Consider the following 13801-nt stretch of genomic DNA (forward strand, 5'->3'; position numbering starts at 1 on the left):
AGAATCAGAAGTTCAGTCAGATCAACAAAAGGAAACCAAAGCTCTGTGATGGAATATGATGTTTTTCATGTAGAAGATCTTAAGTTCAACATCCCAGCCCTGGGGCAGAAGTTGAGATGTTTTTTCATGCAAAGCAAGTATTTTACAACTAAATCAAGAATGTTCCCTTTAAGCAATGATGTTAGAACAATAAGTAAGGAGGTTTGACTGATTAATGTCTGCCTTGAGGAAGGAGTTTGTCAGCCCATAGTTACAATATACAAATGCAGCAGAATTGTGGATTGCAAGAATGTGGGAATCTCTGGTCTTCCAATATTGCTGAACCACAACTTCTAGTATCTTTCACCATCACTTCTGTGGCTTGGGGTGGCTGGGTATTATAATCTGACATCCAAAGAGAAAGATGTTTCTTGCTGCTGCTATCTATCATGATGCTCTTCACGCTACTCTCCTTTATCTTTCTCTATATACACATCAAAGAAATGTCTTTTAAAAAAAGAAGTCCCCAAAAGGAACAATTCTTTAAGAAGAAGAATGATGTTACATCAGCCCTCACTGTGATACTGTACCAGTTTTCTCTTTTCAAGATATTTTGTAAAAAAAAAAAACAAATAACCTTTCATCTCCTTCATTAAAGCCCTTCCAGAACTCTGCAATCTCATTCCCATCACATAGTACAACAATATGCAGTCTGCTTTTCAAAAAGCAAAGATTTATACAGCTAATCCTCATTTAACAGCCCTAATTAGGAACAGAATATCCATCACTATGCAAAACGCCATGAGGCAAAACACCATGGGACAGCATGCTTAGCGACAGCAGTTCTGGTAGTCCTGGTTGTGGCTGACCTCACACTTCTCCTGCTTCTGCCATGCTCATCTCCATTTCAAGTCCCCCCTCCCACTTCTCTACTCCCTCCATCTCTACCCTTTTGGCTGCCTTGTACCACCACCGCCTGCACTCTGCTTACCCCTGCATCCTCCCTTTCACCCCAGCTGTCCTTTGCCATTTTTTTTCTCCCACTGCTGAGGCATGCATGACTGGCCCTTTAAGAGGCAGCTGCTGGCTATGCAAAACTTTTCCAATATTGGCTCCTAGTGGCAGGGAGCAGCAGAGTGCAGGGCCACCAAAGGACAGAGACGGGAGAAAGGTGGGTGGGAACAATTGAAGCTCACGTTGTAGTTGTAAATGTGGGTGGTCTGCCTAGCACCCAAAGTGACTGCTGGATGCTACAATGGCTGTAAATCTGAGGACCGATTGCAAATACTTATTTGCTCAGCACCATTGTAACTTTGAATAGTCATTAAGCAAGGACTACCTGTATGGAATTTAAAGGCTACATTGTGAGAAATCCGAGAGAGAGACAATGTGCTGACCAGTTTGGAGAAGCTCTACATATCCTTGTACCTATGGTGAGTTCTATTGTCAGGCAAATGGGCGTTTAGGAGGGTAGCAGAACCGAGGAAGTCCATTGTTAAAGGAGATGAAATGAGGAGGCCATCCGTTGACAAGAGCAGCATTTCTCAACCTTGAGAACTTTAAGATGCGTGGACTTCAACTGGGGAATTGACTAGCTGGGTGGGGAGTTCTGGGAGTTGAAGTCCACACATCTTACAGTTCTCAAGGTTGAGAAACACTATGATAGATCAGCATTTCTCAATCTTGGCAGCTTGAAGATGTGTGGACTTCAACTCCCAGAATTCTGGGAGCTGAAGTCCACACATCTTCAAGCTGTCAAGGTTGAGAAATGCTGTGATGGATGATGGAAGGTTGGGGTTACTCCGTGTTGCAATTTCCTTGTCAAGGCAGCCCATGGGCTGGGCTGGTGAGAAGGCTTCTATTCTTTGGCTTAGATGGTTTTGCAGGAGGCTTTGTCTGGGGCAAGATGGTCAATTTGGGCCTGAAGGGATTAGGCAAAGGGTCTGACTATGATCGTATCTAAAAGATGGGGAAGGAAAAAAAGAGTGCAGCCTCCATTTTGTTTGATAACAATCTCTTGTACCTCACAAAAGGCTATGAAAGCTGGCATGGATGGGGCCCACAGGGACTTGGCAAGTGAATGGGCAGCAGGTGGACAATACAGAGCTGGGTCATCACACAGCACAATAAAAATAAACATTCACAACCCAACTGTTTACAAATATTGTAAATTACCAGAAGCAAAAAAGGGGGAAGTTAATAATTTAATAGTCTTTTTTTTCTTTTTTCCCTTTTCTCTTTCTCTTTTTAATTTAATTATTGTCAAAATTATCTTCCTTTTTCTTTTTTTCAATATGCACAAACAATATTAAGTAACAATACAGCGGAGACTTTAATACTAAGTAATGAGCTTAAGATCAAAACCTTTATTATACAGCAAATACTTTGATGCAACCTGCGGTTGTTTTTAAATGTTACATTCAATTCTGGATAAAAAAGCTAAATAATTTTATGTTCATTAACACTGAAGTTTTAAATCGTAATTAATACTGATATATATATTTCTTTTTTAAAACTCCAATGGTCTGTTATCTAAACATAATGATGTTACTAGTACTTAATCTATATTGTACAGAATACTTTATTTAAAAAATATAATGCATAATCTACATTTCACAACACTTTTTTAAAATACTATTTAAAAACCCCACAGAACTGGGTCAACAAGCCTAGTCATAAAATATGGTTTGCCAATCACAATAGTGGCCAGGTTCACACTATACAATAGTAAACCAAAGCTAAACAACACAAGTGGTGTTTTAAAAAAAATCAAATTTGCTGTTGGCCCAAAATTGGGTGATAGAACTAATACAGGTAAAAAAAAAAATCCTTTGATGGATTAGAGAAGTGAGGTGAATATACAATAAGGACATAAGGAATTGGATAAATTTAACCTTGAGAAAAGATTACTATGAGGGGGGTATATAGAAGCACTTTTCAAGTACATAAACATGTCATATAGAAGATGATCAAGGTCTGCTGTTTCTTATTCCAAACCATAGTACATGAATAATGGATTTAAATTATGGAAAGCAAGAATAGTTTGATAGTGCAGTCAGTTATTAGGAAAAGGGGTGGTCTTGTCTTCACTGGATGTGATCAACCATTTGCCTGGTATGTTTTAATATGCATTTTGTACTGAGCGAGGAGTTGCGCTTCGGCAAGGGTTCTTTTTTAATCTGTGCCCAATTAGATTGACCCACATTTAAGAGAAAAGCAGTGGACCCTGAAGTGTGGTTTCATTATAGCTCCCTATAAGGGTTGAGGACAGATCTTATTTTGTAAAAGCAAACATATGAAATTGATACGTCAGTGCTTCCTATATTATGTTGCTATCTGTATACCATTACTGCCCAATTATATATACTTATACTATACTCAATACTATTACTACTCAATTACTGTTAGCTATTACTCTATATATATGCTCTATACTACTGCTAGTATGCATCAACAGTTCTTAAGATTGTTCTGTCTTGAGTCCCCTCTCTCTGTGATTTCTTCTTTTTCTGTTAATGGCCAGCATGTAAAGCTCCCGCACCCTTTTTATGTTGTGCCTTGTTTTGCTGTGATACTACACTTCTTTCCCTCTGTTTTGGACCATCCAATCTTTCTGAAGGAAAAATGTCTTCTTTCATTTGGCTCCATTTGGTAGTTTGCCGTTTGCTCCAAAACACAAGTCTCCTCTGCCCTTCTCCCATCTTCTGCCACACCTGTTTTAAAATTGGCAACTCTGCTATGTTGATGCTGAGGAAAAGGCTCAAATCGAAGGAAAAGAAGGCAGCTTGCAATTTTGATAAGTATCCTGTTCTTCCGCAGGCCTCCATGGCCTCTGCCAATTCTTTTCTCTGCTGCAAAAAATACTACATGTCCATGGAGAGTCAAGCTCAACTCAAGAGAGAGTCTGAACCACCAAAGCAACTGCTCGAACTGACAGCAAGTTCTCAGGAGGTCCGACAGAGGAAGTCTTCCATCACTACCCACTGCCCTAGCCCAGGGGTAGGCAACCTCGGCTCTTTTATGACTCATGGACTTCAACTCCCAGAATTCCCGAGTCAGCCATGCTGACTCGGGAATTCTGGGAGTTGAAATCCATGAGTCATAAAAGAGCCGAGGTTGCCTACCCCTACCCTAGCCTGTTAGGTGACAAGGTAGAAAATAAACCTGTAATTTTCTGTTCTGTATTGAATGGCAGTACTTCCGCCTCGTCTTCCAGGACACTGGGAATCCAAAGATGGTTTAATCCCCTCTTAAAAAAAACACGCGGTGACCTGCCTTTGACTCTTTATCCTTCTCCGTATTAAACCAGGCGCATTTTGCCGGCCTCCCTCTGTCGCAATCCCTCCACGGCCCGTAATGCCGCATCCGAACTCGAGATGGCGCTCTTTTCTTCTCCTCTTCCCTTGTTCAACTTCCACTTCTCTGTCCGCAAACTCCGGGACAGAATTGCGAGGGGGAGACGGAGATCACCGGACTTGTTGATCTCCGTTAAGAAACGAGAACGCGAGAAGGGGGAGGAATTGTCTTGAAGCGCTGCCCGGCCTCTTCATTCTAATTGAGCCCGGAGCCCATTGACACGCTCGGTGGATCTGAAGTTGAAAAACCCGGGAATTCAAAGATCCACTGGAGGGCCTTATGGGTTTTTTTTTTCCTCCTCCTCCTAAGCGATTTACCTTTCGGGAACGAGCGGCAGGTTTTAGACTTCGGGGCCGCGTGACGCCCCTCCCAATCTGCTCGGTTGTCCCGGGATTTGGTGCGCGGAGGGGGGGTTGCATCGCTGTCTCCCCCCCCGTCTGCCGCCACCTTCCACTCCGCCTCCCCGGCTCGCCAGGAGGACACCCGCCGAGCCCGCCTGCTGACCTCGCCTTCTTCGGCTGAAGCAGGATGTAGCTTCTCCCGGCCGATGTCCTCCTCTCCGCCGAAAGCCCGCTCCGGCGTTGCTCTGGGGTCGTGGGAAAGGAAGTAAGTGGCGAGGTGAGAGACGGGGGGAGGGCAGAGAAATTGGGGGCAGCGGCGGAGGATCCCGTGATCGCTCGGCGCCGTGGGGAGCCGGGGATTCGCCTTGGCGGGCCGCGGGAAATCTGGGCTGGGTTGGCTGGGAGAGGCGGGAGGGTTTTCTGCTCCTCCGACGGATGGCTGGATCTTGTGGTTGAGGCCATCTGGGAGAAAGCAACAGTGCGAGGAAGGAGAGAAGGCGAGCAGTCATCTCGGGGTTGACGGCGTTTCCAAATATATACATATAAATATGGACACATGCACACATGTATATTTTGTTGTTATGACGACTCTCGTGAGTTAGTCCCCGGTGGTGGTGCTGAGAAAGGGTTCTCTCCTTCAGACATCGATAAAAAGATATGCAAATCATTATTTCCTTCAGGCTAAAACTCAGTTTAGCTTCTTATTATCCCTACCTAATTGCTAGCCTAATTGCTCCCTCCATCATTGCCAGGTTGTTTGGAAGCATTGAGCTGATAACTGGATGGCCTCACACCCCATTTACCACAAATGCATTTATGAATACACACACACACACACACACACACACACACACACACACACCCCTTTCCACCCTGGCTCTTCTTTCAACCCTTGCTATGCCATCTTTTACAAACTTAAGCAGAATGCTTTAGCTTTTGTCTTCCTCCCACTATACAGTATTAATTTTTTTTAAAAAAATGCCAACTTCTCCCATTTCATACAAGGCATAACAGTCCTTTTAATAGCAAATTATTCAAAAGTCTGTCTCTCTGCCCTGATGTTTTGTCATCTAGTGAGCTACCTGTAGGCCAACCTTTAAAATAGGTAACATTCTTTAACTCAAATGGGTTGTGTAAGGATATTTAAAATACTGGAGGGAGGCATGATTTTCTTTATGCACATTATGGACGTGTGTGTGTGTGTGTGTGTGTGTGTGTGTGTGTGTGTGTGTGCATGCACATGTGTCTGGGGGTTTGTTTTGACTTCAACCAGTTTGCCACTGCTCCCACTTTCAGAGAGTAAGAATATAATGCTGTGAAAGTACCATGGTTTTCTTTTGTCTTAGATGTTCTTTATGTAGAGTAGAAGGACAACTATGTAAGTTTTAAAAGCAAGGTTGCTAATAGATGTATTACGGTATTATAATTTGTTAATGTCAGCCTGAGCTCCTGATGTCTTTGAGTTTATACGTACAGAAAGATGAGATGCACACATGAAGACGGTAAAGGGGAAATATCTTTTTTTTCTTTAAATTGTTAAATATAATCTGTTCACTGTTTAAAACATAATTCATCCCTTTGGCAAAGAAGAACTTATCTGGAAAATGCAGCTAAATGCATAGGTACAATGAGCAATGCTTTGATATTTTAGAACTAGTGAATACAAAATACATATTGATATTTCAGTCTGAAAATGTACATATTTTGGTGGATAGATGATTAGGTAGATCATTTGAAATCAGTAGGTAATTGTACTCATAGCTGCAAAACATTTATGTCAGCATTATTGCAAATTCTTCTTTCTCTCTCCCAGGGAAACTATAATATAGTGTATAATGTGTTTTCTTAAGATTTTATACAGAAAAGTACATATTTGAGTAGTGGAATATACGTTTTGGTGAGCCTGTGTCTGATTATTTCCTTATATGTTTATATGGCATATATACTTTATGGGTAAAGAGGTTTGATTGTTGGTCTTTCTGGATGAAACACTGAGAATCATAGTACCTCAGGGTAGTAAACTATCAGATCCTTTAGCTTGTTCCATAGGCCTAATTTCCTACACATCCTTTTCCCAAAACCCAAAGCTTCTGATGATAATAGAAAACATCCTATCAATATCAACCTTATTCATACATCAAGAAGAAAGCTCTTGCTTGGAACCTCTGCTTATATGTGTGTGTGTGAAGGAACTGTACAAGGAAAGAAAGAGGCTAACTGGCATTAAAATGACAAATATTAACATAGCTTGAATAATTGGCCAGGGTAACACATTATGCACTTATCCGTTCAAAAAAGTCCACAAAAATGTATGTTAATTTTTAATCTAAAAGGAGGATAGGTAAAAATGAAGAACATGAAATGCCTTGCATTTTGAGAAAGTTGAAATGAATTAAAATGGATGCTGGGCTTATGAGGATGATCAGCCTTTTCAGAACAACACAGCACAGATATTTGTGCTCTGGGAGAAGATATGTAAAGAATTTGTCTTCAGCACTTTAGGTACTGGATAGCTCTAAGTGTTCCCTACCACTAAAATGTATGAAATTGGATAAAGGCTGTAAGAAGGCTTTGTTAGTTCAGTGGCTAAAAGCCCCTGTTAGCATTTCTCCCTTCCTTCAGTTCACTTTCTTTAGGACTTTTTGTTCAGTTTCAGCACCATGACACTGAACAGCAGCCTGTGCTCTTACAGCCCATCTCCTGTCTCTGCTGCTCCTTCGAGCAAACTAACTGAGCTATTTGTATAACTCCCTGATTAATTAGACAACAGGCAGTTTGCAAACACAGGAAGAAGCTTTCCATTTAATTTGCTGAAGTTACCAGTAATTCTGTGGATTATTTTGTTTACAGGAATGGAGGAGCCGGAAAACAGATGAAGAGAACCTGTCTGGAACTGTGAAGACACAGGAATCACTTGTCAGCCTGTTTCAATCTTTTAAAGATAAGCAATGCCTGCAGGAATGAATAAACATGGATCTCGATCTACTACCTCTTTGCCCCCGGATCCCATGGAGATTGTCAGGAGCAAAGCTTGTTCCAGAAGGGTCAAGCTTAATGTGGGGGGCTTGGCACATGAGGTTTTATGGCGAACCTTGGACAGGTTACCACGGACAAAATTGGGTAAACTCAGAGATTGCAATACTCATGAATCCCTGATGGATATATGTGATGACTATAACTTGGAGGAGAATGAATATTTCTTTGATAGGCACCCAGGGGCATTTACTTCTATCTTGAACTTTTACCGCACAGGCAAGTTGCACATGATGGAGGAAATGTGCGCCTTGTCCTTCAGCCAAGAACTGGACTATTGGGGAATTGATGAAATTTATCTAGAATCTTGTTGCCAGGCAAGGTATCATCAGAAAAAGGAACAGATGAATGAAGAGCTCAAGAGAGAAGCAGAAACCATGCGTGAAAGGGAGGGAGAGGAATTTGATAACACTTGCTGTGCAGAGAAGAGAAAAAAACTCTGGGACCTTTTGGAGAAGCCCAATTCTTCTGTAGCAGCCAAGGTAATATCCAATCTATCCATTCTTGATCTGTGATAGATAGGGCTAGAAAGATGGCAATTCACACTTTCAATTGTACCTTCCTAGTGATAGCCTCTAGCTATTTTTGATGTACAAAGAGATAAGAAAAACTCGGTGATGGTTTAGTTTTTGGAAATCCTTGTGTTTTTCAACTTGGCAGGGAATTATGATCTGCAATTATTTTTAATAGAGGTTTCTTTGCAACAGTTATAAAAATGGGATTAATATTGTCTTCTTTTAGAAGGTTCATTCAGAATCCCAGTTTAACCTTGGAATTATGTGGAGATCTCTCATCTATATAGTAACCAGATTTAATCCTACTTAGCTTTTAGAGTCAGTCAATGTCATCTAAGTATTGCTTTGTCACAATGAAGTGAAGTTGTTGAAACAAAGGCAAAAAATTCCCTCTGAACATGACCAGTTATGTGAAAATATGATATAATCCCTGTTTGATTAGAACTTTGTTGTTATATTTCCTTTCATTACTCATGAGGATTAGGGATTAAAGCAATTTTCATATTCAATTTTCATCTTGGCAATCTATAAACCTTGTTTTGTTTCCAATAGATTTCATTACTATCTTTTTCTAATTCTAAATCATCCCACTCCCTTCTAATATATTTGTGCAGATTGTGATGATTTCATTGCAGAGGAAGTCAGAAACCTCTAAAAATTCTAAGCTGCCTCTTATTATGGCTGGGTGTAGTTTGAAGATGATTCTGAAAAGTGCTGTAGACAGCTAGATCCTTCTGTATCAGTCTGAAAAAAAGATGTCACTATTTTAGGGAGTTGCCTTGGAGTAATTGACTGCATCATTGGCAGCCCTTTGAGTTAGGTCAGGTCAGAAAACAGACACCCATTGATTACAGGAATTTGACTTTATTGTTGTACACTATAATAACAGAATCTTTGAAAACCTGCCAATTTACCTTTGCCCCCTCTTATACCAAACAGAATCAAAACAGGATTGTTTTGAATTTCTTTCTCACGTTCTCTCCTTCCTTAGAAATAAGTTGTCATTTATTTTCTCTTAATGGTTCTCCTAATGATTCTTGTATTCCTATATCAAGATTATCACTCAGTGACATGGTCAAGAATTCAATTAGGTCTGTGCTTGCTTTGAAAGTGGTTAAAAGAAGTACTTCAGAGTTTGCACAAGCATTGCATCTCTCTATTACTAATTAAAGCAGCCACACCTTTTTTGGGTTTTCATGAGCCTAAAAAAAAATCTTAGAGCTATAAAAGGTCAAATCATTAAAGCAACTTGACTTTTTCATACTTAACATGAAAGCCTGGAGAAAGACATGACTGTTTCAATGAATACCAAAAAAGGCCCAAAATACTTCTTCCAAACAGGTTTTCAAGGGTGCATTGTCCTATCCCACAGGTCGGCAACCTGCGGCTCCGGAGCCGCATGCGGCTCTTTGAGCCTTCCCCTGTGGCTCCCAGCCTCCTCTGCCTTTGCAGAGAGAGACAGAGACAGAGAGAGGCAATTGCACTTCCCTGCTTCTCTCTCTCTCTCTCTCTCTCTGTGTGTGTGTGTGTGTCTGGGGGTGTGTGTGTGTGTGTGTTTTGTGTGTGTGTGTGCGTGCGTGCGTGCGTGCGTGTGTGTGTGTGTGTGTATGTGTAAAAGACAGTGCACTCACAGTGTTCTCCGAGGAGCTGAAAAGCTTTCTGGGCGGAGCTCCTCCCTTTGCTGCGTCTCAGGAAGCAGGAAGGGCAGGAGAGAGCTAGCTAGCCCAGCTAGGCTGACTCAGGAATTCTGGGAGTTGAAGTCCATGAGTCATAAAAGAGACGAGGTTGCCTACCCCTGAGATTGTTGGAGAACAGCCTGAAGCTTGCCAGGTGAGCAGCAGATAGGAGGGGGGGGGAGAAAGAGAGAGAGAGAAAGAGAGAGAGAGGGAGAGAGAGTGAGTGGGGGAAGAGGAGTGGCAGACCAAGGGCAGATAGAGAGGGAGGGAGAGAGAGACCCTTTTGACATCTAAAATGAAGATAACACTGCATATATCCTTTTTTTACCTGTGTGTGTATGTAATTTTATTCTCTTAAAGCATTCTCTTGGTGATCATTGTTTTAATAGTATGGATATTCCCAAGAGTCATATTTTTACTTTTATTTTTAATGTGCATATATGTGTGTGTGTGTCTGTGTGTGTGTTTGTGTGTGTGTGTATATATATATACACATATACACATATACACACACACATACACATACACATACACACACCTGTAATAAAGGTAAAAAAGGATATATGCAGTGTTATCTTCATTTTAGATATCAAAAGGGTTTTGCGGCTCCCAGTGTTTTGTTTTTGGTGGGAAACGGGTCCAAGTGGCTCTTTGAGTGTTTTGGGTTGCATACCCCTGTCCTATCCCTTACACAGATTGCATTGAAGCCATGAGGCACATTTCTCTCATAGGTATTCTTTGCCATTTATCTCAATTTCTGAACCTGAATAAAACATTTAAAATTTTTATTTTGAAGTCCCACATGACAGAAAGCTGTTGTAGTTGGTCTTTTGGCTGAGGAGTAAACTGTTGAAGACCTGGAGTTCCGTTTGTGGCCCAGCTGCTTCACAGTCTAAGTGAAAGCGCAACAAAAAATGTATAGTGCAGGTGGCTATGAGAAGAAGAGGACATGACTTCAGTGAGGTTGGTTTTTAGCAGAGCTCTTACTTTTCCTGTAAATTATCCCAGGTTCCACCCTTGGCATCTCTATTTTAAAAGGCAATTAGGCAACAGTGATACAGGTTTTATGGCTAAACAACTTGAAAAGCTTAAGTCAAGCATAGAAGATCTTTTAACCTTAGAAGATCAGATGGCCAACAGAGCCTTGGGTTCCACTTATATAATCTTCCAAAAGTTGTCGCTAAATTATGACGAAGGGAAAAGCAATTTAGTACATGAGCCTATTACTTGCATTTAACTAATTGCGATTACATTGTATGAAATTGAATGGAATTAAGTTCAATGTTATATTTGTCCTAGCTTGGCCTACTCTTTGGACTATGATCCTATTAAATGTCAGTGGCAGTCCTTGGTTTGAAAAGGCTGTGTGGTCCTGATTGGAGAATATGAAAATTCCTGCCAACTTTAATGCAAAGCAATGGTGAATAATAGTCCTATAAATACAGCAGCATTTTATACCTCATTCTTAGGAACTTAAACCCAATATTCATGCAAACTACATCATTTCTAAAAGGACACCTGTTATATAAATCTTCCTTCTGTTAAGAATACCCAAAAATAATAATTCAATCCTCTCTTTCTGCTGTCTGAGATAGAAATATTAATTTACACCTCCTTTATATATGTAAATATAGAACATAGGTATCAAAGGATATTGCAATTATCTGTATTGGTACCTCTCAGCCTAATGCAATCTGAAAAGTCATATTTTACATTTACTTCTTTCTTCCATGGAGACGGGGGGGGGGGTATATGGTGGAAAGTTTAATGATAAAAAAATCACTATCCTACTTGGCAGTTAATATTTCATGCTGCTATAGAAGCTATATGTTACCACTAGCAACAGCATGTCTGCAAAGAAACTGGGTACAAATATGGAGACTAATACCAGCAACATGTAATTATTAAAATTGGCAAGTATTAAGATGGTCAAATATCAGGCTCTTGTAGAAAAGCAAGGATTTTGAAATAAACTTCAGGGTAATCCAGGAGATTCTTGGAAGCTTATCAAGTATCATTCTAAGGCTGAATTTGCACAACACATTAGGCTAAGCATTAGGCTTACTTATTTCATGTATTTTGTAGTGTTTGTAACCTGTCCAATTCTGGAGGTCTCTGGTGGTACACCGCAAAATAAAGAGAATAGAAATGTGTAATTCTAAACCCCAAAATTAAATGTAGATGAATACCCCCATTCAAAACTATGAGGGGCCACCGCCTCACTGAAATAATACACCCTGACTTGCTTATAGAATATGAACAAGGAGGAGTTGCATGTAGGTCCCTAAATGGGGTTGCCACAAAGAAGACCCATATTCCACAAACCTGATAGTAGGGTCTTTCAACAGGCTTTTTCTAGATGACCAGACCAGTCAACTGTTTCTGTTCTGGCTGAGCATCAGGCCACTACAATCAGGCCACTAGCTTAAGCCATAATCTAATTTACTTGACTGGGTATAATATGTCATGTAAAGACTGCAGGTGTTCAGTTAACCTACCATGTTTAGGGTTTAACATGTGATCTTAGCATTGAGGAGAAAATTTATATAGTGACTAAGAGCTGGAAATAGCTTGATGGCACATAATTAATCAATCAAGGAACTCTATCTCCATTTCAATGATAGAAGCAAAAAAACTTTTTTTCCTGGCTGGATTCCCACTGTATGATTAACTAGGTCAGTGAGAGACCTGGCAGGAGAGAGAAAGGTAGGAAATCTGGCCAAACAATACTAAAACATATACAAAATACAACTGGCAAAAGATTTTGTTCCCCCTTAGTCCAAAGCTTGGGAGGACAGAGAGGGCTTTATGGCTAAAGGTTTTTTATGTATATATGTGTTTATTTTTTATTTAACATGTTGTATGAACAGAGCCAATTTGGTGGGTTAATGATTTGGTGTGTTGTGCTAATATATTGCACTACTTAAGTTTAGCACCATGTGCTAATGTGGCTATAGTCTTAATCTGTTAGGCAAGGATTGTTAATACTGAAGGTCAAAGCATTCCTGGGTATCAAAAGGTTACCCAGGTACATGTATGAAAGGTGAAGTGGAAAACTCTTCCACTCTGAATTTTCCCTGTTTTCCACATGACTGCCTACTCATCACTATCTCTATTCCTTTCCATCATGCTTCAAGAGAGATGTGATATAGGGATCCCCACTTTCTTGTTTTTCTTTGAAGATGTTTTGCTTCTCATCCAAGAAGCTTCTTCAGCTCTGAGTGGATGGTGGGGAATGGAAGGATTTATATTCATTGCTGGTTATTTGCATTCTTTTAGAGAGTCATTGAGGCCGTTTGGAGGTTTACCTGTGTCCTCAGGGTCACCTGACTAGTGCAAATGTGTATAGAGCCTTCTTGGCTACAGGATGTTTTCTGCCCTTTGTCCCTTCACTGTTGAAGACAGGTGCAGGCTGTTGGGGATGAGTCTGTGTTGTCTGCATCTCAAACTGAAGCACAAATTGTTCCTGTACTCTGCAATGTTTTCTGGAAATCTGTTCATTGTCCCACACGATCTGAAGGGTGTTCATCCCAAAGTGCATAGCTAAATATCTATGGAGATTCTCAGTAATTCAGAATCATAGTTGTCCCAAAGTGATTTTTCAGGAGGTAACTGGACTTTCTTGTTTTTCTTTGAAAGATTCAAAAAAAAGCAAGAAAGTCAAGTTGCCTCCTGAAAAAACACATTTGAGACAACCATGATCTGGATTACTGAGAATCTCCATAGTCATTAAGAGATAGTGGTGACGAGATCCAGGCAGATTTGCCAATGCCTTGGGAAGAACAGCATGCATCCCAGAGGCAGGATTTGACCGTGTTACTTAAAAGGCCTTTTGCCAGACAGGTGTTTTCTTTGCTTAAAGTTCTGGAAGTCATGTCAAAGATTTAGGGGTTGTGCATTA

General features: G+C 40.6%; 1 protein-coding gene across 3 annotated transcripts in view; it reads left to right on the plus strand.

Annotated features, from left to right (window-relative positions):
• The first annotated feature begins 2068 nt into the window (after window positions 1-2068).
• Window positions 2069-13801, plus strand: part of KCNB1 (potassium voltage-gated channel subfamily B member 1) — a 182233-nt gene continuing 170500 nt past the window's right edge. The window contains exons 1-3 of one of the 3 annotated variants that reach the window (XM_039351234.1): window positions 2069-3978; window positions 4131-4941; window positions 7527-8191. In XM_039351234.1, the coding sequence (XP_039207168.1) occupies window positions 7625-8191 (567 nt within the window). In that variant the 5' untranslated portion in view covers window positions 2069-3978; window positions 4131-4941; window positions 7527-7624. Of the gene's footprint in view, window positions 3979-4096; window positions 4954-7083; window positions 7179-7526; window positions 8192-13801 lie in introns of those variants that run through there. The other 2 variants (XM_039351233.1, XM_039351235.1) reach the window with 2 other exon arrangements.

This window comes from Crotalus tigris, unplaced genomic scaffold (assembly GCF_016545835.1).
Source record: "Crotalus tigris isolate CLP2741 ecotype Arizona unplaced genomic scaffold, ASM1654583v1 scf7180000018371.15429387391:27106975, whole genome shotgun sequence".
Classification (NCBI taxonomy): Eukaryota; Metazoa; Chordata; class Lepidosauria; order Squamata; family Viperidae; genus Crotalus; species Crotalus tigris.